The 26,000-nt window shown below is 35.8% G+C and overlaps 1 protein-coding gene across 1 annotated transcript; it reads left to right on the top strand.

Annotated features, from left to right (window-relative positions):
* The first annotated feature begins 1,781 nt into the window (after window positions 1–1,781).
* On the top strand, window positions 1,782–22,677 carry NOS2 (nitric oxide synthase 2). Its single transcript, XM_053457196.1, has 27 exons — window positions 1,782–1,843; window positions 3,737–3,912; window positions 6,577–6,649; window positions 6,922–7,041; window positions 7,477–7,625; window positions 8,041–8,203; window positions 8,459–8,550; window positions 8,739–8,880; window positions 9,126–9,265; window positions 9,706–9,880; window positions 10,422–10,523; window positions 11,245–11,439; window positions 11,875–11,957; window positions 12,102–12,246; window positions 12,590–12,694; window positions 13,169–13,218; window positions 13,378–13,552; window positions 14,255–14,387; window positions 15,804–15,882; window positions 16,498–16,679; window positions 17,955–18,118; window positions 18,688–18,898; window positions 19,447–19,534; window positions 19,795–19,916; window positions 20,817–20,965; window positions 21,105–21,299; window positions 22,386–22,677. Exons 2-27 carry the CDS (start codon window positions 3,800–3,802, stop codon window positions 22,470–22,472), a joined length of 3,432 nt encoding a protein of 1,143 aa, XP_053313171.1. The 5' UTR covers window positions 1,782–1,843; window positions 3,737–3,799; the 3' UTR covers window positions 22,473–22,677.
* The last annotated feature ends 3,323 nt before the right edge of the window (window positions 22,678–26,000 follow it).

The following is a 26,000-nucleotide window of genomic DNA, read 5'->3' as shown; positions in this document are numbered from 1 at the left end:
ACAGCATATGGCCAGTAACTTCACCCTAGCACATGATGTTAGGAGAGAAACTACATTTAAGGCTCAGAATATCATCTTAAACTAGATTTGCCAAAAAATGTATTCATAATTAATAGGATATTTGTCATATTTCTGTTGGGACACTCTTTGTATGCAGATATACAATGTTATAAAACGTATGTTGTTACTTAAGCTGTTAACAAGTTGTTGTTTAACTTTTTGATGCTCCGTTTATCTTCAACACCTGATTTGAGAACACATATAATTAGTATCATGGTGTTTTTTCAATCTCTTCTCTTATAGTTCTCCGTGTATAGTTCTCTCCTCCATAGTATAAATTAATGACATATTACTCCACAGTCCAGATAAACACACTTATACATAACTATTTTAGCTTAGGATGCATTGCATTATATAATATATATTTCACTGCATTACTGCTTATATTCATTAAGCTTCGTTTATAGTGGAAGGGCAGTCATGCCCTTTTCTCCACAGGTCAGAGAAGCAAGCAATGTTTGATAAGTGTGTTATTGAAGCCAAATGCAAGGTGAATCACATAACTATAATAACATTCCATTGCTTCTGTTGATTGGAACGATAAGACATGAGAAGGAACAGTACTGTGTTAATAGAACGCCACCTGTTCTTCTTCTTCATTTGGCTAGGTACAGAGGCTAGGTTTCCCTAACAGCCATACCTTGCATGTGTTCTCTGGCCGGGGATATGGAAGATCTCATAGTAAATGAGGGTCGCATATGAAAAGGAAAAGAGATATTCCAAAATTCTGAAGATTTCTACACAAATCAATAATGCATGCACCATTTCCCTGAGTAAACCCAATACATCACTGCAAGACAAAGGAGCTTTACAACGGAATTAGCTATTTTTACTGCTTTTCCTTGAAACATTTCGTGTTAATGTCATTTCAGGTACCCAACTGAAAGCAGGAAACCAGCTGCAGGCAAAATTATTGCTTCTTTCTTCCTGCAAAAAAAAACAAACTACTGATTCCTGAAGATATCTGAAACAGGTAAATTCGATCTTAGCTATTCTTTAGAATACAACGGAGAATTCAAACTATTTACACCTGGAGACATTTACTCAGTTAGCTCTGAGAAGTAAAACATATCGGGAAAGGTTTACAAAGGAAACAATTTCTGGTTGCCTCAGCTAGTATAGCAAGTACCTAAAAAGGTGACAAAGGTTGGTATTTTATAATAGAATATTGTTTTGCACTCAAAAGTCAGCCAATACTTGATACAGTAATAATTTTTTCAAGTTTATAGTTTAAAATATAACTGAACAGAACTTGAATTAATATATTTTTTTACCAATAAATATCTTTAACTTCATCGCAACTCTTTTTTGTCTTCACAAATGACGTGTTTAGTCTTAATAAGGAAAGCCTTTCAAATCTTGCTGTACTGTAAACAGTAGAAAGTCAGGGGTGTAATCAATATGGATTGTTTGTAAAAGAGGATTTGTAGTATAACTTTTTTTAATCGGTTTATTCTCTATGTTGATGAGACTTCTTTTGAAAATGTCTCTAGAATTGCAAATTCTAAATAAACCCCACCGTGATTTTGCATCTTTAATGGACCTCTGTATATAGTAGAAAACCAGTAACATCAATTAAGCATGTCATTTCTAGCAGAGGGGAGACTGACGCTGTTATATATAATACTGATTTCACTTACTGGTTATCTACTATACAGTATATATATGTTATAATTCTTATAACGTATAATATATATGTTATAATCATTCTTGAACCTTTTAGATTTAAGGGACACTCAGACAAGACTACTCAGTAAGTCGGATCCCAAAGACTGCCCTGCAGGTTAGTGTTATATCTCTTAAAAAAGCTATATTGTGGATAAAACGGCATTTTGCTAATTTACTAATCTAGCATCTTATAAAAGAGAACTGTTTAAATAAAATATAGGTAAATGTTTAAAAATTGGTCGATTTTAAAAATAAAATAAAATACAGGAGTCCAGGGCGCGGAGGCTTCCGTGACAATCACTTATTTTGTTTTGTGAATACAAAGCCGCCATAAACACTAGCAAATCAATTACCAACAACAGCTTTAAACTGACAGTTTATTATACATAAAAATAATTACTAAAACTAAAAAGTAAAACAAATTTTACCACCCACAGTTTTAAGGAACAGATTATTATTTCTGTTTTTCTTCTGATGGGGAGGGTGATGTATATTATGTATATATTTTATCCCTTGGTGTCTCTGGAAGGAATATCAGTATACTGCATTCGCAGACTTGTGTTGCATAACATGTTAGTCCTGTTCCTGTGACTCACAATAAAATGTGCTAATAAATAACTCAAATGCTTCGGAATAAGTTTCTGTTTGACTAATACAATGGGAAAATACAGCGTTTAATGTAATAGTAATGCTATACTAAATTTCCCTCGGGTTTCAAAATTGGGTGAAGGAAACCCAGAGCAGGATACGTCAAATAGGTGAGGGAGTATAGATGGATTTTCACAAGGCTAATAATTACCCTGTCTTGGAAAACAAAAGGTGTGAGTGACCGATGTACTAAGATGATGTCAGAATGTCGCTGATGATGTCACTTTACTTATTTAACGGATTGTAAAGTCCACTTCCTGTATGAAGCCAACCAATCACCATGAGCCCCAACGGAACGCTGGACAGACGGATACATGTTCAGTATCCATGGTGTTCATTTTATGTGTTTGGGGCATCAGAGTTACATGACAGTGACAATTGGGGGTAATAACCTAGGACATAACCTAAGACATAATTTTGGGACAGGATTGTGGGCAGAACATTACTGTGACCCATCTCAGCATGCATGGGGCATCAATGATGTCACACATAACCATTTTACATCACGCAAACACTGAGTAATGGCACAGAATTATGTGATCTGGTAGCTTTTATTTTAAAAATTTAGCACTGGTTAACTCAGGTGGGACCTATACATCAAGCCAGAACAAACCCCTTTGTTTCTAGTGCCCTAGACAAGCTATGTCTTTATGTTCTGTAGAGACAACGTGTTGGATGCACTCTCCACCAGCTGAGCACCATAGACAACCACTTTTATTGCCTATATGTCAGGGCCAACCCTGTATGAAACCATGCATTATGGTGCAATCTACCTACAGACAAAAAATGGTACTAGTGGTTTCATGAGTGCACCAGAAGCTGAGGTTACAGGAATGAGAACAAAAACCAAGAGAAAGGAAATAGTGTAAGACAATATTAAAGAAAAGAAAGGAATACGAGTTAGACAATAATACTCTAGTGAAAAAAATGCATTAGGAATGTATTCCTAATCATTTACTATGGAGATGAAATGAATCCTATGCTTTTATCCCAAAAAAGTATGTGCTAGATAATATAATAAGCATAAACCGGTATCTTAGTTGAATCACCCAAAATGTATTTCTGTGTAGTTTTTGTTTTTTTATTTACTAATTGAAAAGCTGATTAATTAATTAAAACAAAAACTCAGTAGCCACCAGCTTTTTAAATGCGAGAAGCCCCAGGAAGTACTATACACTATTACGGACATCAGTGTAGAATATACTGGACGCTTGAGAAGGTCATTTATTTTAAGTGCAAAGAGGATGTTTCTCGTCTCATCTAGTGTGACAAAAAGGCCTTTTCCTGTGGTGTTAAAGTGATGTTTTGCAGGGTTTTTTTTGGACCGTTTTTTCAACCAAAGTCTATTTTTACCCAACAGACCAACCTCTTTAGAAGGCTATTTTCTGCACTTTCAGTCTAAGAAATAACCAATACTTGAAAAATGATGTGCCCATGGAAGCTGTTCATGAAATCCGCAAACTATAAGGAAAAAACGTCTTACGATGTTACGGATTTTAACAATAACGATAATATGGACGTGGAAAAAACATTCAGGTAAAGCATTTATAACCATAATAGTAACATCTAATATTCTTAAGATAACCCATTGGCCCATTCCAGAAGGTTTTATGTCATGAAATTGGATGGATTAACTAATGAAATAGCCATTCTGGTTGTAGTTTGGGCCATCTATGTTCATCTAAGATACCTTAAAGAAAATGCAATGTTAAAGTGAACTGACTTTGACTTGATTTCTGTGGATTGTTATTGATATTTCAGTATTAAGGATGTATTATCTGTTTTTTTAGCTATGTATACTGTATGAAAGTTGCTCCGATAGCTACTTTGTACTATTCTTTATGATTTTGAGGCAAGATTATTATTAATTATAATATATCATAAATAATACCGGTATATTCTTTTCAAGTGTGTCCTATGTTTGGCATCTAAGTCTATTTAAGTATTTTTGTCTGCTATAACGAAAGGGCAAATACTGAACCTTGTAGTGCCATTTATTTTAACTATGTGTGATCTGTCCCCCCCCTCCATGTTCTCTTCTAAACCTACTGATTCAAGTTAATGGAATAGCCACATTTGAATCTTTTGCCATTTACAGTCATATGAAATTGACAAGCATGCCCATTGGTGTTTCCATCCTAAGTTGTAACTATTTAATAGTTATGGTCAGACGTTTTAGACTTCACTCATTTATACATGTCCAGAGCTCACATATACCTCGATTGCATATATCATCAGATATTGATTTGGCGCCTATATGTATCTCAGCCTCGCATTTTGGCACCTGTCCCACTAACACAATCTAAACCTTTGTTTCTTTGTTTGTATTGTCATGTATTGTTCTGTACTTTGTAAGCTAGAAAACTAGCGTTACATCAGCATTTCTAGTATTATATAAACACTGTTGACAAGAAGTATCTGGAAGTGCTGTCTCAAAATATCTAGAAAAGGTGACATGACTAAAAATCTGAATCTAATCTGGCCAGACAAGTGTCCATTTGCCTATGAATCAAAAACTTGTTGGGCAATGTTTTGGGAGGTTTTATGCCCAAAGCAGCTATGGAACACGTTACAAAACCCAACTAAGGAACTCTTCAAAATGAGCCCTTATGGGTTTAGTTTAAGGGGGAAAAATATTAATGTTGAACTTGAAAGAGTTATTACCCCACCACAGCTTCTCTGTCTTTCTAACACCCCACGATTTTAATTTCCCAGTACACATCAAAGTGCGTAGAGTAAAACACATTCATACTGTTTCTAGACCAGATATATATTCTATAGCAGTAGTTATTTTGTTTCTTACTAATGTCTCTTTCCAGATGTTTTTATGTGAACAGGTTTGATAATTTCCCATCAGTGCCAAGCGGATTTCCAGGCTGTCTAAACAATAGGCATTTTCCACTATAAACGCCAGCCTTGAAATGGCTGAACTCCAGACAAATTTGGCCTGCAGGCCTCCTGTCCATTCATGCTTTAGTTTCATTATCTTAAAGGAACAGTCATGCCATTTTTTTTTTACATGACAGTTAAATAAAAATCTGACCTTCCCGTAGCTGTCTTGTGCCCTATGGTGTGTTTGTATGTTAAGTTAAAAGCACGAGGAACATAAAACCAGACAGCAGCTAAGAACCATTTGGTCCATTTAGTCTGCCCATCTTTTCTTTTTTCTAAAATCTCCTATTTTTTGGTCCTTGATCTTGTTTAATATTCAGTATAGCTGAGCACCAGTAGCAATAGCCTACATCCTATGTTACAAACTAACTTATTCTTCCCATGTATAGAGAAACATACATTTAGATTACCACTTAGATGGAAACTTTAAAACATTTCGAAGTTAGAATAATAACTAAATATGTATATATATATATATATATATATTAATTTTAGGAGCAAACAGTGGGTAAGTGGAAATGATGGATACAAAGACAGAATACCATGATGGCTAAGCCATCCAGTGTCCCTCATGGCTAGATGTTTGCGAGGTCGTTCTAGCTGTATTTTCCCTGAAAATCAAAGTTGTTCTATAGAATTAATATCTTTGATGATTCCTAGACTTTTACAAAGGATGGAAAGCACTTATAGTCCTTGATAATATGTGCACGATTTCTCACTTCAGAAGCAAATCAGTGGAAATGAAATTATTATTATTATTGAAATAATGAGTGAAATTGCTGCACCAATGTTGTGCTAACTACATATACCAACAATGAAGCAGTTTGAACAGTATAAATAATGGATTATTGCTGAATACAGTTTTCGTTTCCTGTACTAAAGTGATCAAAGCAAAAGACGCGGAAGACTTATCTTATCATATCAAATTGCACATGTGGTGTGTTCCAGTGTGATGTAATTTAGAACAGGAAAATCGCTTTCCAGATGACACTCCCTGATTTGTTCATACTTGAAAACAGATTGAGGTTCGGCTGTCTATGGCTCCCTTTAGTCGTTCAATAACTCCAATGAATGTGAATATACTTTTGTTGCACCTGGAGTTCTGCTGGGTACCTATGCCTAGCTGTGTCTTAATAAATTAATAATAAATAAGAAGTATTTAAAAGAGCTGCATTGCTTAGTAGACATGGCAAGGGAGCACCATAAAAGACACTAACCGTCATTTTTACATGTCAGGTGCAACAAAAGCTCAGATTTGTATTGAAATGGGTATTCAATAAATTAAATTGCAAATGTATTTTTTTAAAGGACTTTGAAACCAGAAAATGCCAAGCTCAATATCATGCAAACAGATATAACTGAAATGAAATCTACATCAGAGGTAGGTATAGGTAAAAAAAACACATACAAGAACCTAGACATTTAATATTATTTGTATTGTGTACACACACACGTGCTTTTGCTTTATAGATAACAATATTAAAAATATAACATAACTATCAATAAAGCCTTAAATATACATAACACAATACTGTAATGGAACATTCTGTACATTGCATATCCTCCAGTTATTTAATTTATAATGCTTTTTTTATATTGTTTAACACACTTTTCTTTTTGGTAATATTTGATTTGTTTGTTTTTTTCTTCAAGGGTGTTCCAGAAAACCTCAAACATTTCCATAAAAATGTAACTTGTCCAAAATACATGAAGCTGAAGAATTACGAAAATGGAAAGGTACTACAAGACACATTGCATCTCAAAGCACAGAAGGTATGAACAAATTCCATTTAGGGGGAAAATCAATGTTTCCTTTCATTTTTACTTAAGGAAAGCCATTCTGGATTCAACTTTTGACTTTGTTTAATCAAATGCGATATTGTTTTTTTAATGAACTTAATATATGGCTTACATAAAACAACATTGATGTTTACAATATGGTTTATACATGGCTTATATATGCCAAATGTTAGTGTACCCCAAATACATTAAATAATGTAGAATAAAGGTACCTATGTCACCTGTTCACTTTGCAAACACAAATCAATGTTTTTAACATAGGATAATAAAACATTTACACCTTTGTTGCATGCCTGTTGTGAGGCAGTTCTTTGGGAAATCAATTTTAAATACTATTCTTGTTTAACTAATAAGTAGGTATTATTTTTCTTGTAATGTTAAATGCTTAAGAAACTGTTTACTTTTCAGAACCTCAGTTGTCAATCTAAAGTCTGCCAGGGGTCAATCATGAACCCTAAGACATACACGCGGGGTCCAAGGGAGAAGCCACAGCCAGCAGATGTTGTGTTACCGCAAGCCATTGAATTCATTAACCAATATTATAATTCCTTCAAAGAGTAAGACGTTTTTCACTTTACATTCTACCTGTTCTGAAAATGTAGAATATTGCATTGATTTAATAAGTTGCCTGAAGATAGACTATAAGAGTTATTTATAAAAAAAGGATTCCTATGCTAACTTAAGTAATAAGTAAATAATAATCATAAATGTTTCCTAAAGCAGGCACTTTCCATATATAGATAAAACACCATGCGGGCACTAGGGGTACAGGGAACGAGGCTGCTTGCCAAATTATTACTGATAATGATATGTATAAATATACTATGCAGAATTAATTATCACACATATTATTCCCTTGGCTTCAGTATTGCTTTAAAACAATCTGCTCTATGAATTGTTAACATCAACTTATATCTGTCATAAGAAACTTCATGATAGTACTAGATCTTTTGACACCTTATGTATTTTCAGACCACAAATAGAAAACCACCTGAACAGACTAGAGACCGTTGCAAAGGATATTGAAACTACAGGGACCTACCAGCTGACTTATGAGGAACTCGTTTTTGCTGCAAAACAGGCATGGAGGAATGCCCCCAGATGCATTGGAAGAATACAATGGTCTAATTTACAGGTAAAAACAATTTCCAACATACAAGCCCATATTAGGAATACATTACCAAAAAAATGCATTAAAAAAATAATAAATAAATATATATATATACTGTATATTAATAAAAAGGACACACAAGGAATTTTCATACAATTACAAAAAATGTATTACATATTAGATTTCACTAAAAAATTATGTTTCAGTCCCTCCAGGAGAGAGGGTAACTATATGAACAGGAATTTTAGACAATTGACTATTTCATTATTTCTTTTCAAGGTGTTTGATGCCCGCAGCTGCAAGACAGCGAAAGAAATGTTTAACCTCATTTGCCGACACATAAAGTATGCCACAAATGGTGGAAATATCAGGTAATTTGGATTTAAAAATGGGAGCACACTAATTGGACTGTTTAGATGTGGGAGAGCTTGTAATGTGTGTGCATTGGGTTTTGTGGATGAGAGATGGAAGGATTGCATCTTAATCAGAATTCAAGGAACAATTCATATGCTTGCTTGTAGATTTTTTTTAATAAAAATGTTTATTTACATATTCACAGGTCAGCAATTACAGTATTTCCCCAACGAACAGATGGGAAACACGATTTCCGGGTGTGGAACAGCCAACTGATTCGCTATGCAGGATTTGAAATGGAAGATGGTTCAATTCTTGGCGACCCAGCTAGTGTGGAGTTTACAGAGGTTTGTAAAATGCCTGGGGTTTGCATGACACAAATTGATATTGATAAAATTGATATTTTATATGCACTGGGCATAGAAACTACAAATGCTGGGAGATAAAATGTAACTATATAGAGAGAAAGAGTTCATACAATAGTCTTTTAAGTGTAAACATCATTAAAAAAGTAAATTCTTCAATTAGCGGTACCTAAAGAAGATGCACATGTTAATGCAATTTAAAAATCTGTGCGTATGTGTTATTGCAGTTATGTATACAGCTTGGATGGAAACCAAAGTACGAAAGGTTTGAGATCCTCCCATTGGTGCTCCAGGCAGATGGTCAAGATCCAGAAATGTTTGAGATACCATCAGATCTTATACTTGAAGTCACAATGGAACATCCAAGGTATGTTTTGACCCTGACCTCATGACAGACACCACATAAGATTAATGACCTTAATTGAAAGAAAATTTGTGTTACAAAATATTGCATTATTTTATCCATAATTACTCCCTTTTTTATCTGTGTTAAAGAATGGGCCCACATAAATATTTTTTATTTATCAAAATGAGTATAACATCATATCTGCTCTCTCACCTTTTATGTAATTGTTTAACATATTTATATTTCCCATCTATGTGGTAGATAAAATTACATTAATGTCATGCATGTGAAATTTAGTATGATTATTTTTTTTTAGATAAATATTACATACAGTACTTAAAGGTCACTTCGCTTGTTCAAGTGATGACACCAATCTTTTCTTCTGTGAGGATATAGGTCTTTAGATGGATTCATATTTATATCATTCACCATTAATTATAGTTTATGTTCTGCTATGTAAGGTTTGACTGGTTCAAGGAGCTCAATCTGAAATGGTACACATTGCCAGCAGTTGCCAACATGCTCCTTGAAGTTGGAGGCATTGAATTCTGTGCTTGCCCATTCAATGGATGGTATATGGGTACAGAAATTGGTGTCCGGGACTTTTGCGATGTTCAGCGTTTTAACTTGCTTGAGGTAAATTCCCTTCTTCTATCTGATTTTGAAAGTTCTGTCTTAGGCAATATTGTGAAAGTTAGTGGAATCCAAATAAAACATCAAATAAGTAGTTAATATAATAAAAACCAGCAGTCTAGTCATCTGATCATCGTGGTAATGGGCTGCCTTGCTTATGTATCTGTGTAGGGATTTAGGTTTCAGTCTCAGGTGAGCTTCTACTGTGTGTTTGAGCCTGAAAAGCAGAGAAAAGTATACCTGAAATTTGAGATTCTTGAAACATGTCAACTATTGAAAATGTTGCTGTGTTGGAGCATCAAGCACACAAGGATAAAATCGAGAATTGATGACTTACAACGTGTTGATGACTTCCCTATTGTAGAACACACACACAAGTATAGATCTAAGAAATTTCAGGAGCGCACATATAGAAATGACTGTTTATACTGGTTGAAAGCAATCATCCAGACCCACCCATAAACACTGTATTGTGTTTCAAAGGAAAAGTATTTAATTGCTGAACTCACAAATATCTTTGCTAATATTTCAAACCTCTCCACAGGAAATAGCTAGAAGGATGGGTTTGGAAACACACAAGGTTGCGTCATTGTGGAAAGATCAAGCTGTTGTTGAGATCAATGTGGCAGTTCTGTACAGTTTTCAAGTAAGTTTTGCCTATGTATTGTATATTTGCATCTGGCACCAAGCCGTTTTTAAGATTTACCTATAGGAGCATAAATAGATCTATCAATGGGTAGTCATTTCTACAAATAAATATATATACTGAAATTCTGTCATAGCCAATGAATCAAAGCTGACTATGGGAACCTGTAATATGGAAAGTTCAACATGACCAGTAGCATTTAACATATATATAAAGTCCATGACACGTGCAATGCCTAACTTCTTTCAAAATGAAGCATTGCAAAAGGCTATCCTACCAAGGTGTCAATGAACTCTAGTAACAAACAATGGAAGAGCATAATTACAGATGATGGACATTAATTGTTGCCTTATTGGATGTATAAATATTTTCTGGAGTTTCTGGTTTGATGAGTGGTATATAATTAGGTTAATCTATTTTCTTTGTTTGTTGGGAAGCTACACATTGAACATTGTGAAAGAGAAAAGTCAAGTATTGGAAGTATAAAACTTACAAAAAAAGTACAAAAGCATCTAGAACACCAACTTGTAATGGGTGACATTTATTTCATAGGTTCTCCTGATATATATATATTTTTATATATATATATATATATATATATATATATATATTAATATTTAGGGGTTCTAAGTGTTTGAGTTTAGTGATTCCTGAAAAATATCTAAATATCATTATCATCAGTGCTGCCTGTTTTTTTAAAAAATAATCTGGTATTTTTCAGAAACATAATGTGACTATCACAGATCACCATTCGGCTGTGGAATCCTTTATGAAGCATATGGAAAATGAATACAGGCTGCGTGGAGGGTGCCCTGCTGATTGGCTCTGGCTGGTTCCACCTATATCCGGAAGCATCACCACTGTCTTCCATCAGGAAATGCTCAATTACATCCTTAGCCCATTTTACTATTATCAGGTAGGAACATTGTGCTTGGTTGCTTAGTTTACATTCATGCAAGGTTCAAGACCACAGATGTCCATTGTTCAGCTGTAACATGCATACTTACTGTGATTGATGATCCACTAAACGTTATCACACGCTTTTTTTAACAATATGTATTCTCTAAGAGTAGTACAACAATATCCACTTGTGGGTTTAATTTTTTTTTGTGTTCTAGGATTTTAGGGATACTAACTGAAAAGACTTAACAGGACTTCATTTTTAACACAAACAATAAAAAATACATACTAAGGAACATAAATATTAATGAATCAAAGTTGTTCTCTATGCTGTATTATATTAGAGGAAGCTTTTAGTGAGCATCTCAATACATTCTTGAAAAAAAGAATAACCCCGGACAGTTATCCGTGAATTGCCTTCATTTCTTATTGTTGAAAATTTTTGTTTCAGATCGATGCCTGGAAAACCCATGTGTGGCAAGATGAGAGCCGCAAACCAAAAAGAAAGGAATTCAAGTTCAGTGTTATTGCAAAGTAAGAGCTAGTTAGATACGTTTTGGTGCCGTTGGTTAACTATATTCAATATAATGGAATGATAATGTTTGAAATCCTCTTCAGTTTAATAATGAAAATGTGATCAATATATGTCATGTCTTAACCACATCTTTGCCATTTCAGGGCTGTTCTTTTTGCATCCATACACTTCAGAAAACTAATGGCTTCTCGAACCAAAGCAACGATCATCTACGCCACAGAAACTGGAAAATCAGAAACATTTGCCAAAAAACTGCACACTTTATTCAGCTTTGCCTTCAATGCCAAGGTGAACTGCCCCACTAAATCCAGACAGCCACCTTATAACTGCACTAGCCTCCTTTAAGCAAATGCGGGGGGAATTGTCCCCTCTCACCCCAATGTGTTTACTTAACTCATATAGTTAAGAAACTGATTGTCTAAGATTCATTATCAAATAATATATACAACAAGTCGGCTCTCAGGCACTTAAAGGGTCACAGTCCTACAAAATAATCTAGTTTTTGTTACACTAGCAAAGTAGTGTCCCATTAAAGAAATATATCTGCATTGTAGCATATGCTCTCAATTGCAACTTTTTTCATGTTAAGCAAAACATTATTCTTGTAATAATTAAGAAATTGGTATTTCAGGTACTGTGTATGGATGAATATAACATCAGCAGCTTGGAAAAAGAAACACTTCTGTTGGTAGTCACGAGCACCTTTGGAAATGGAGACTGTCCGGGCAATGGAGAGGTAGGGTATCTTTTTTCTTAATAATATTGCTTTTTCGTTAATGGATCCTAGCACATTTGATAAGCGTCTATGATAGGATAAATAGTACATGATCTTAGAACACAACAAGGGGCTGCTTCTTTCTAAATAGCGGAATAGTGTTCAATGATGTCATCTGTTGCATGCTTTTACTTTACGAGGGTGGGAATTGTAGGAGGTTTGAACATTGCCACACTGTTATATAGAGTTAATATACATTATACGCCATGACCAGTTTTACAGCCACTGTACTGTGCTACATATGTTTAAAATAGTTTAAATAATCAAATAATAATGAAATACGTTTTGGTTAACAATACTTTGAGCATGTTAATAATGATCTGCAATAGTGATAAAGATGACAATATGGTCTGTATTTTTAATAAAATCAAAATGTATTTCTGTACAGTTATGTTGTGTTATACTAACTGACATGGTTCTTCTTCCATCCAACAGACATTCAAGAAATCAATCTGTGCTTTGAAAAAAATGAAGAATAAGTTAAGGTAAGAATTCTTAACCCTAGACATAAATCTCAGATAATTGTACCATAGTAGCATACATGGCTGGACCGTAAAATTGCATCATTATATTGTACCAAAACCTCGAATTCTGTATTCTGCAAAATGCATTTATTATGGATACCTCCACCTCTTTTTTCATAGGTATGCTGTTTTTGGCCTTGGGTCTAGCATGTACCCGCACTTTTGTGCATTTGCGCATACTGTGGAAGAGAAGCTTGCTGAGCTTGGAGCCTCTCAGATTAGCCCGACTGGAGAAGGGGATGAGCTCAATGGACAAGAAGAGGCATTCCTTACCTGGGCTGTCCATACGTTTAAGGTATTTCTTTATTATTGTGTAATAGGGACATAAAAGTGACACCCTGATAAGAGCCAATTATCTCATATAGCTTGCTAGTGCCTAAAAAGCACAGACCTCATGTTGGATTAAATTATTGCTTTCTTGCCTAGTCTACAGCTATTGTAAGAATTACTGAATCCCCAATAGTCTTTTTGTTCATCTGCCACTGAAACTATGCAAATTCATCATTCATACTGCTGCTCTCACCTTCCCCAACCATACCTCCTTGTAGTTAAATGTTTTATGTATTTAAGAGTATCCATTATATCTTCCTTATTCTTTCTTCTCCAAACTATACAGATTCAGCATCTTCTGATATTTGTATCACAGAGACCTTGCACCATTACAATACAAGAAAATATATATAATCTGTATGATTTCTATTTATAATGTATAACTTATAATTGTAACTAAAACAGTTGTCTTTTAGTATTATTCTATTATACTGTATTTATAAATAGTATGGCATCATATTATAATGTGCTATACAGTGGCATTAATGAATTTGCAGTAGAAAAATATTTAGACACCAGGAAGAAGTAAAGGTTATTGATAGGAATTACTATCTAGAACAGAGATATCCGTCTCCAGTCATTACCAGCCACATCAGTTTTGGGGATAATACAATGTTTTTATGATAACGCATTAAAACATATCTTATATCTTATATGTATATTCTAGGCTGCATGTGAAGCTTTCAAAGTTCCAGACAAAGAAAGGATTATATTACCTAAATATTACACCTCAACAGAAAACTGGAGTCCAGAGAATTATCGCCTTGTGAATGAAACCCAGCCATATGACCACATTAGAGGTATTTTTGGATATTTCATAAGGCATCTCTAGCATAATCCTACCTGAGAACTTTGCCATGAGAAGTTCCCAAGCGTAATCATAAGGGCATGCTAATCCTCAACTCGTATAGGAAAGGTTTTGCTAATAAAACTAAAGGTGTTCTGATATTGGTCCTGATATTTGAAGTAATGAACAAACAGGACTGCCCTTATGCAGGGCAAGTGGGGCTCCCTCTTTGAACTCAGAAGGGGCCAATAGTGTTGCCACTGACTGCTCTCTCCCTCCTGTTGAGGTCTCTGCATTGTCAAGTGAAACATAATTGCTGGGGTATGACATCATATCTGCAGGAACACACAAAAACTACTTGGAGATTCTCCAAATCACACAACCTATATAACTATTTTGTAAATGTAAAACAGTAATTTTGCAACATGGTTACACTATAAACTTGGGTAAAATTATAATGATCAGCAAAGGTGCAGCATGGTAGCATTTTACCTTATACAATTCTATTGGCATTAAAAATGTTATATTGTCACCGGCATATTATGTTTATATCTGTCTGGGCATCTGCTGGTACAGGCCCCTTCATACAATACTGAATAATATTTGAACCTTTCAGTTTTCTTATCACTTTATTAAAATTCCTGCTTAAAAACAGATACAGAAGTTAACGATATCCCTAGTGTTAATGTTGTAGGGTTTTATGAAGACTTCTTTGCAGCCACTTGGATACCACAAGTGGCAGGTAGCTACTTAATAGGTTTTGGAGTAATCGTGTTTGTGCTGTTTATGAACAGTAATAATGTATATAAGGCCTTAATGCTCAGTTGGCCTGTAGTAAGCTATCACTAATCATGGAGAGTACTGTTGGTATAGGAAACAATTCTTCTCCTAGTTAAAACCCCCATAAATGCTTACACAGCTGGCTCGTGTCCAAGTCAGTCTTTACATCAGCTTTCAAACAGTATGTCACACTGCAGAGATGCGGAAAAGGTGGAGACTTCATGCATTACGAAAATGGGGCTATATGATTGTGTGTTAACTGATAACCAATGAAAGGAAGCACTTAAGAAACCATTTAGCTAAGTAGTAATGTGGTTTATTATGAAACTCTATCTTAACTGTCTGTAGGTGAATTTATAATGTGGCTATGTATCATTTTCCTGTTCTCTGAGTGATATTACTTTAATTATTGTGTGATACAAAAGCTCGGTGGAATACAAAGGGTTAAAGTCCATTTCCATAAACATAATTGAGAACATTAACAATGTTTTGTGTATTGTGCCTTGAATACAAAACACATGCATATATACCGTAATTATTATAAATTACAGGCAATCTATATGTAAGTGAACAAGAACTAAACTCCTGCTGTCCCTTGGTATTTTCTTAAACCCTGTTTGAATGATGTGTTCTATCCAATTGTTTGCAGCCCTCACTAAACTGCATTCCAGGAACATCCTCTCAATGAAATTAAAGTCTAGAGAAAACCTCCAAAATCCAAAATCAGGGTAAGTAACTGTCAAAAATGTAACTTGATGTGTGTTTAGTGGCACAGTGTTATACTGGGAATTCTTGACCTTCCCTAGACATGCCCAGAAGCATAATATACCAACACTCTGCTCATGTGGCACCAGGTACAGCAGGTTATGAAGGCTGTCCCTGCTCTGTAAATCGACTTTTGTAACTGACCCATTGAGCAGTGGGCAATAGGGAGCTTCATCATTTAATAGGGCGATGGCCACTTCTCTAAGCATAGTTAGCCTAGGCCAGGAATGCACCACTAAGTATAATATGCACTCTTACTGGAAAACATTTAGTATATGTGAAATATCACAGTAGTTATTATCATGGGGATGCTGGAAACACTGTTTTTCATAGTTTACTTTCTTATCCTTTTGATGATGATTTTATTTTTCCCTATATGGAAGCCATGGACAAACTTGGTTAAGCCACCAGGTCGCTGTGACATTGTCCAACTGTTAAGGGATTGACGCAATAGTGAATAAATCTGTGATAAATAAATGTGTCTTCTTACTAAATCCAGTTGTTGATCTAGCTCAAAGAGAGGAAATCCTCCGTACGTAATCAGTCCTATTAAGAGGCTCTATCTTGTTGTTCTTTAGCCGTGCCACCCTACTTGTCAAGCTTTCCTGCGAGAATAGCCAGGAAGTACAGTATCTGCCAGGAGAACATGCTGGTGTATTTCCTGGCAACCAGCCAGAGCTAGTTACGAGTATAATTAAACTTCTGAAGGATGCTCCTCCTTGCAATCAGGACATCCGACTGGAGACACGCAGTGAGCAGGGTAAGGTCATCATATTTCGATTAAGGTTAACTCCTTCAATGTCATGTTTGTACATGTATACATCTGGCTAGTTATCAGCTTCACACCAAAACAGAAATTCCATGTAATATCCCATCATGGGAGCCATCACCACCATATCTATCTCCATTTTTTTCATTTGCAGCACTCAATAAAGTGGACATTAGCAGGGCAACCATGATGGTATTGCACCTGCATATCACCTTACTAGTCCCCACATGCTTCAAATAATCAGGTTTTTCAGGAAGTGTCTTTTGTTACCTTGTTATTAATCTCATTATAGGTTAGACATAACTGACATATTTAACAATTCAAGTTGTCAGTTGAGTTAAAGAGTAAAATATTTCAGGACTAGTGAATTAGACAGGTCTATATTTAAAGGGAGTCAGAACACCAAAAAATTAAAGCTCATTGTACTCATGTACCCGGTCTACACCTGGTAACATAAACCTTAAAATCTCAGATTATCAGATCTGTTCATGAAACCACCTAAAATCGGTTAATAACAGATAATTGCACTAAGATCTAAACATTGTTTGTTATCATTGACAATGTGTAATTTGGAATCTGTCATTGTATTTATCACCATGTCTGTCCATATAATATGTACCGTATATTAGATTTATATAATGAAGTAAAGTTTCATAACAAACTAAGCCAGTTGTACTATACACTATGTGAATATGTTTAGCAAAAAGTCAAGGAGCACACCATTCTTCTTAAACAAGGAGATGACACCTGCAACAGAATGGAGACTTTGGGGAGACTCCAAGAGACTTTAGGGAGTTCTAAGTGTACAGCTCATAGTTAGGTTTGTTGTCTTTGATTTTAAATGCCAAGGGGGTCAGATGTCTGCAAGATTCTAAGCCACCTATGATTTCAATCAAACTACTTTTAACTTGTTTCCAAAAAAGAGGCAACATATAAAAGCTAGGCATATCTTTTCATGTATTCTGTTTAAATTCTTTTTTAAATGTGTCTTTTTTTAATTGTGCTTCGCTCTTCATTTCTTATTAACTCTATTACATGCAAAATGTACGGACTGGAACTTATTTTTTTGTTTATCTTTGTATGTATATTAATCAAGTGCTCCCTGCCTAAAATGGTGTCCCAGTTCCGAGAATTATTTCGACATCCTGATCCTTACAGTCAATAAAGAAAAAACCCCAAACATTGCTAAACGGTATAAAACTTAGGAGCTGTCACAGGAACACTTTGAAATGTATCCTTACAGGCTTCCTCTTCCTGTGGTTTCAGGTAATTTCTGGACAATCAGTGAGAAAATCCCTCCATGCTCCCTGAACCAGGCACTGACATACTTCCTAGACATAACTACTCCGCCAACACAGCTGCTACTGAAAAAGTTGTCTCTGATGGCTTCTGATGAAACAGATAAAAAGAAACTTGAAGAATTGTGCAACGTAAGAATATAAATAGTTGTTTCGCTAAGTACTTTGGGATTGGGTGGGGTATTCAGAAACGAAAGGACCGCTGTCTGATATACTGTTTGATGTGTCATTTTTGCCACCAGCTTTTGTGATAAAACATTTTTGTTATACTAAAAGTTGTGAAAAATACTTACATGAATAGCCCCTTGTCTAAAGTCTTTAATGCAGAAGGCCCTCAGGATCAAGATTCCAAATATAAGCCAAACAATGCTAATGGGTGTTGAACCTGTGGGTGTCATAATAGTTAAGAACCTTGACTGTATTTTAATCTACAACCATGTTGTCCCATGTGTTGTCACGAGTCAGGAAACACCTGAGTGGGATTAATTGTTGCACAGAAATGTGACAGACTATTACAAACACACTAGTTAATGATAAATACTTGGACAGGTCTTGCAGCAAGTGCATGCTGTCAAAAGTAAGGTTCTACAAAAAATGGATGAGTCAGCCAATATCTGAGTTATCATTAATATTATTTTTTTGTTGTAAGCACCAAGGCCTTAGGTGCTAATCTGTTACTCCTTTGGCATTCTTTGTTTCAGAACGTAGTTGAATACACTGCATGGAAATCCTATTACTGTCCAACATTCCTTGAAGTACTAGAAGCATTCCCATCTCTTAAAGTCCCTGCAACATTTTTGCTAACCCAGCTTCCACCTCTAAAACCAAGGTACTACTCCATCAGCTCTTCTCCTGACATGACACCTGGAGAGATCCATCTTACTGTTGCTGTTGTAAACTACAAAACCCAAGGTAAAAAAATAACTTATTATTGCAAATGCCTTATTTTGGTATAAATTACTATTAATTATTTTTAGCATCTTTAAAAAGGTTACAGGAAAGTTAGACCATAACGGCATCCACATAATCTAAAAGAAAAATATTATTAAGTCTTTCTGAACTTATATGAAATTCAACATATACAGACAAAATGTTTGGTTTTATTGACGAATCCACTTCAATGTCTCCTTGTAGATTTGTAGATTTGTAGACACGTCAAGTTCTAAACCAATAACACGCAAATCCAATTACATGAGATCTGTAAACTGTAAAAAAAGATGTTAAAACAAGTGGTTTTGGGAGCAGATGATGCAAAGCATTTGCACTCTTTCTGTTATGAAAAAGATGAAAAATGCAGAACTAGGCAGGGGTAGGAATAACTAAATGCTGCTTTCTTCACTTGAAGATTGAGGCTATCCAAAAGGCCTTGTAATCAGATGTTATAACCTGGAGAATTGCCTGTGGTTGTACCACTTTTTGTTGTTTTCACACCGTTGAAATAATAATTCTTTCTTGTCTAGATGGTCTGGGTCCATTACACCATGGTGTTTGTAGCTCATGGCTGAACACTGTAAAGATCAATGAAACAGTCCCCTGCTTTGTACGAAGGTAAACATACAGCTCTGGTACCATGCAAACCTGTATTACTGTAATCTGGGAGAGACAGATACATGTTAGTGTCCTTATACCTGTCTCATAAAACTAGTTATTGGGAAGTTATTTTACAAGGAAGTATTTCTGGTACATAACCCAATAGAGTCGTTTTGCTTTCTGGTTATTTGAAGTGAACCAGCTTTCAACTGTTAAGCTGTGGGAAAATGTTTTTTTTTTTTCCATAAATACATCTTTTGTATTTAATTATTTTATAGTGTTAATACATTCCACCTGCCCGAGAATCCATCAGTCCCATGTGTACTGATTGGCCCAGGAACAGGAATTTCTCCATACAGAGGATTTTGGCAACAGAGGCTCTACGACTTGGAAAAGAAAGGTATGAAGTATTACTTTTCAAAAATATTTGTATTCTTCCTGTTTTTAACAGAAACAGTCCTCCCTCTTTGAGGACAGTAGCTTCACAATGGGCATGGTTAACCACATGAGGAGGAGGAGCTAGCCATATAGGGTGGGGCTAGATGTGCACTTGGGCAGGGCTAGTCCAAACTCTTTAAATTTGTATAGGGGTGGGACTGGAATTGGGTGGAGAATGGGCGTGTCTAAACACTGCTCCTGTTACCCCGAAATTGAGCAATGTGACCCAGAGAACCAGAGCTTCACCTAGAGCCTCTGGGCCAAACATGGAGCACTCCCAGGTATGCTTATCATACTACATTGTGGTAAATGATAAAGTGACACAGTGTTAATCACCCAGACTTATGACTAATGAAGATCTGTGGAGTAATGGATTTCATGGAGCAATCAGGAGTTTATTAGCTCATACCATGTGTGGTTTAAAAAGGAGAAGTCATCCATGTATCACATGGTACTGTGCAGATAAATGCGTGACCATAATTACAACCTTAAACATTCAATATCTAGTACCCACGACTCTATCACTTCTAACTGCAAGAATTGTGATTGACGTTTATTATATGGTAAAAAGGATTTTAGTTTGATACAATGCATTGTGTTTTTCTATGGACCATTATCTGCAAATTGATAAACTCTATGAAATAACTAGGTTATTTTTTTTACTTATTTTCTACTACTTACAGTAGAAATTCTCTACTCTGTAACGAAACCCTAGTATCAGCACCTGCCATCTTTGCCATAGAATGTGTTTCCTCTACTTACAATTTAGTTCAAATGCCTGTTAGACATGTTTTGATACTTAGGAAAACTATAATGGGAAATACATTTAAAATATTTCTAAAAAGTGTTTTTATAATTGCAGGAACAAAGGCTCGTTCTATGATTTTATTATCTGGATGTCAACAGTCAGGGATGGATGAAATCTACAGGGAAGAAACAGCCTATATGAAGAGTCGAGGCATACTGAAAGAGGTGTACACTGCATATTCCAGACAGCCTGGCTTAGCCAAGGTGAGGAATAGATAATTTGCTGTTTACGTTCCTATGATTTTTCTGCGTCACCAAGCACTGGTCCTAGTGTTTAAAAGGTAGAGTAGATATGTCAAGTTATTGCTACCTACAGCAGCTCTGTTTTTCTCACTGCCTCTAGACATATGTTCAAGACATTCTAAAAAGACAACTTGAAAAAGAGGTGTGCAAGATCATCCTTGAGGAACATGGTCATCTGTACGTTTGTGGTGGAATTGAAATGGCCAGGGACGTTGCTGAAACACTAAAATGCATGATTGCCAAGAAGAAGGGGCTGAATGAAGAGGAAACAGATAAATATTTCTCCCAACTAAAGGTATTTACATATATAATAATAGAAAAGAGTGTTTGAAACTAAAAGTGATTTGCAAAACATTTGCATAACTTAATTACTAAACTATTAGTGAAGGTACTGGGTAATTTCAAAAATAGTATTATAAGTTTTTAGCTACTTAGTGTCTACATTTTGTCATGCCAGCAGGTACTCTGTTTGGCTCCCCCTCAATATAACTGTCAAAAATGACATAAAATGTTGCACAGCAGGGGCATGGGTGCTTTAAACTCTGCACTTGCCCTCTGAAAAGCATATTTGCCTTTCTGCCTGCATGGAGTATCAGTACACATGTGACGATGTACCTCTGTGAGTCCTAATTGTGCAACACTCAATGTTAAGAAAGCTACATAATGGGATGATTTTGTTTACTTCCGGTTCCATCCTTTGACCATTAAACAGGATTTTGTACATTTAAGCAGGTTTGCTTTTTAGAATCCTCCACTTTGGTTTCATGACCTTAAACCCACCACTTCAGACTGATGACAACAGATGGTTGGAGAGTTGAATACATAAAAAACTGATAACGCAGTCTGTTCACTAAATTTGAGCTTCGGGTTTGTACATTCGGAGTTGATTCGCATTTTTTGCTCCTAACTTTTTTTTAATTTATCCTAAAAGGTCATCCCCAATTAGTTTCTCGTGCTAGAAGGGCCAAGCTAACGCTACATGATACATAGCTAATATTGTGGGATAAGTAGAATTAGAAAGTCACTTTTCTTGCTGAAGAAGCTCACCAGGATTGGTCCTTCAAAATGCATAGTGTTATCAGGGAGTTCCTCACCTGCAAACTCCCAACTTAAGTAATGGGCTGGTTGCATGTTTCAAAGGTAAAGATTCCCAGCAGTTTGTGTGCAAGACCAGTCATCACTGGGTTTAGGTTAGATTTTTGTGTGAACACCTGTGCCCCAACAAAGTTTGCTATAATTGTCCCAGGCTACTGGAGGGAAGGCCTTAGTAGATTGAGTTGAGGCACAGCATGGAATCTACAAGCCACCAATTATTTACTCTAAGTCAGAGGAAATCACAAAGAAATGCTGTGAGATACATATTTTTTTTTTTCTATTACAGAGTGAAATGCGCTATCATGAAGATATATTTGGTGCCACCTATAAATCTCCTCAAACAACAAATGGACTTAAATCTTCCACTACCTGAGTGCCTTGCTTGGCTTTTGTTGACCTGCATTTCAACAGACACAATCTTAGACTTAAAGAATTATTCTCCGCAAAATTTGCTGTATTCTATAAATTTTATTTATTTTTTGTTACATACATGTTTAAAACCATGAAATCTATTAATGAAAGAAGGCATCCTCATTCCGAAGCATGTTAGATACAATTGCCATTGCATCTTCTGGGCAAAAATAGTATATCAGTCCCTAACTGTGCAATTATTATCACTAATAGGTAACCACTGATACTAGCCAACAAGTAAAACGAAAGGCAACAAGGCCTTGTCAGAGAATTTCTTTATCTATAGTTATTACAGTGAGCATCAATGACTTCCCCTTAACATGGCAACTTTAGGTCAGCTGCCCAACTGTTTTAAAACCTGGCTACTATGATAAAGAAAAATATATAACAAACTGTAGCCTGGTGCTTACTGATATCTACACAGAGGATGCTTTTTTGAATATTAGATTTTGTTAGATTGCTTAAAAGATTTCATGTTTAAGTGCTTATGGAACACAACCCTCTGGATGTAGGAATAACTAAATTAACGAAGGATATGTGCAATCAATCAACATATTATGTTCACACAACTCTGTTTACATATTTAAAATGAAAAATGTAGCCTGGAAAGCTGGTAAATAATTATTGTATATATATAGGTCAAACCAGTGCCTTGGTAATATAGTGTTAGCTTCCTAGGTTCATGCAATAATATTTATGTTTATATCTGGAAAAACAGAGGTCATGTGGCTATGACCTTGTCCATGTAATCAATGTATGTAATGCCACTTCCACACAAGCATGTGCTTTAATGTTAGCACTTGCATGGTGTATGAAGATCTGGAAAAAGCCTTCAGATACCAAAAAACCAGAAAGGCTGGTTAGAATATTAGAAAAAAAAAGAGCTGTGAGTTCACAATGCCCAAATCCAGTGCTGTGCATGCACACAAAGGGACGCTGACAAGGTATTCCATGGGTGCAGCACGATGATGGCACTCACATAAGCGATAGCGTGTAATAATTTAAATGTATTGTAATATGTAATTTAAGTCTAATCTAATGAAGTAAAATTATGTCTATTGTAGCAATTGTTAATTTATTTTTTTCCTAAGTGCCATATTTTTCAAAATGTACATAATTGCAAGTTTCCTTTCTCCTTCATAATCATTAAATTAAAAAGGGTTACATATAGTATTTTGTATGCATATATAAATGATAAAGACACCTGCACTTTAGTAGAAGGAAAAGTTAAAATTCACTTGTCTACATGTATACTTTGTGTTCTACCCCTAGCTTTGCAATTTAGATATTTTTTAATGTTTCACAAAACATTTACTGTGATAGGCAACTTAAAAATGCTAGCATGGGCATTAGTTTCATCTGATTTATGAAGGAGTATATATTTATGCATGAGTATTGTCTTGTCTCGTAACTAGTTGGTTCCCCATCCCTTTTAACCCATTCTCACCCACTTAATTCAGCCCAGTTTAGTAAGCACAGAACCACACACTTCCTGAGCTGTAGAGGGAGAAGGAAAGGGGATAGATGGCTCTGATTGGTTGTTCCACTAATGCCTCCAAGGGTGGCTACAATGAATAATAATAATAATATTATATATTTTGCATAAATACAATACAAATACAATGTTGCCTATTTTAACATACTGGCTGGTCCAGATTCCTCCTAAACAATTATGTATTTTTGTAGAATAGAATAGAATCTTTCCTCTTTTGTAATAATGTATTATGGTTTATTAACGTTTTGATGCTGGGATTTGTAGTTTACAAATTTTATGTAAACATAAAATCAATTAAATAAAATATTTTAAACAAATTGCCTGAAATGTATTTTTTTGTATCTGTACATATATTCCTTCAACCATTTCTTTGTGAGTTAATCATTGCATAGATATTTGGCCTCAATATACAACTATACACAGATTCAGGGGACACAAAAAGCTGTACACACGATAGATAAAAAAACTTTTTTGGAGTATTGTAAGGTCAGAACTCTTTTCACCCCATGTTTGGTTGTTTTTATTAGAAACATATAAAGAAATTTGTTAAGCAAATAATAAAAAAACTAATAAAGGTTCAAACGGTTACAAAATAGCAGACAGTCAAGTTGTGCAGGTCAGCTACGTATTGTTAATATTACACTTGGAATAAAAAAGGAGCAGGGGAGGAAGTCTGTCAGTCAAACTACTAAACAATTATACAAATGCGAACATACAGTATCTCACAAAAGTGAGTACACCCCTCACATTTTTGTAAATATTTTATTATATCTTTTCATGTTACGATAGTAGTGAGTGTACAGCCTGTATAACAGTGTCAATTTGCTGTCTCCTCAAAATAACTCAACACACAGCCATTAATATCTAAACCTTGGCAACAAAAGTGAGTACACCCCTAAGTGGAAATGTCCAAATTGGGCCCAATTAGCCATTTCCCCTCCCCGGTGTCATGTGACTCATTAGTGTTACAAGGTCTCAGGTGTGAATGGGGAGCAGGTGTGTTAAATTTGGTGTTATCGCTCTCACACTCTCTCATACTGGTCACTGGAAGTTCAACATGGCACCTCATGGCAAAGAACTATCTGAGGATCTGAAAATTGTTGCTCTACATAAAGATGGCCTAGACCCTGAAACTGATCTGCAGCACGGTGACCTTACAGCGGTTTCACAGGAAAGGTTCCACACAGAAGAAGTTGAGTGCACATGCTCAGCGTCATATCCAGATGTTGTCTTTGGGAAATAGAATATGAGTGCTGCCAGGATTGCTGCAGAGGTTGAAGGGGTGGGTGGTCAGCCTGTCAGTGCTCAGACCATATGCCGCACACTGCATCAAATTGGTCTGCATGGCTGTCATCCCAGAAGGAAGCCTCTTTTAAAGATGATGCACAAAAAAGTCAGCAGTTTGCTTAAGACAAGCAGACTAAGGACATGGATTACTGGAACCATGTCCTGTGGTCCGATGAGACCAAGATAAACTTTTTTGGTTTAGATGGTGTCAAGCGTGTGTGGCGGCAACCAGGTGAGGAGCAAATGTGTCTTGCCTACAGTCAAGCATGGTGATGGGAGTGTCATGTTCTGGGCCTGCACGAGTGATGCCGGCACTGGGGAGCTACAGTTCCATTGAGGGAACCATGAATGCCAACATGTACTGTGACATCGGAGACTGGGCCGCAGGGCAGTATTCCAACATGAAGACGACCACTGCCTTGCTAAAGAAGCTGAGGATAAAGGTAATGGACTGGCCAAGCATGTCTCCAGAGCTAAACCCTATTTAGCATCTGTGGGGCATCCTCAAACGGAAGGTGGGGAAGTGCAAGGTCTCTAACATCCACCAGCTCCGTGATGTCGTCATGGAGGAGTGGAAGTGGCAACCTGTGAAGCTCTGGTGAACTCCATGCCAAGAGTGTTAAGGCAGTGCTGGAAAATAATGGGCGCCACACAAAATAGACACTTTGGGCCCAATTTGGACATTTCCACTTAGGGGTGTACTCACTG

This window comes from Spea bombifrons, chromosome 2 (genome assembly GCF_027358695.1).
Source record: "Spea bombifrons isolate aSpeBom1 chromosome 2, aSpeBom1.2.pri, whole genome shotgun sequence".
NCBI classification, from domain to species: Eukaryota; Metazoa; Chordata; class Amphibia; order Anura; family Pelobatidae; genus Spea; species Spea bombifrons.
The sequence above is the reverse complement of the archived record's forward strand: the minus strand, read 5'-3'. Positions and strand labels throughout refer to the sequence as shown.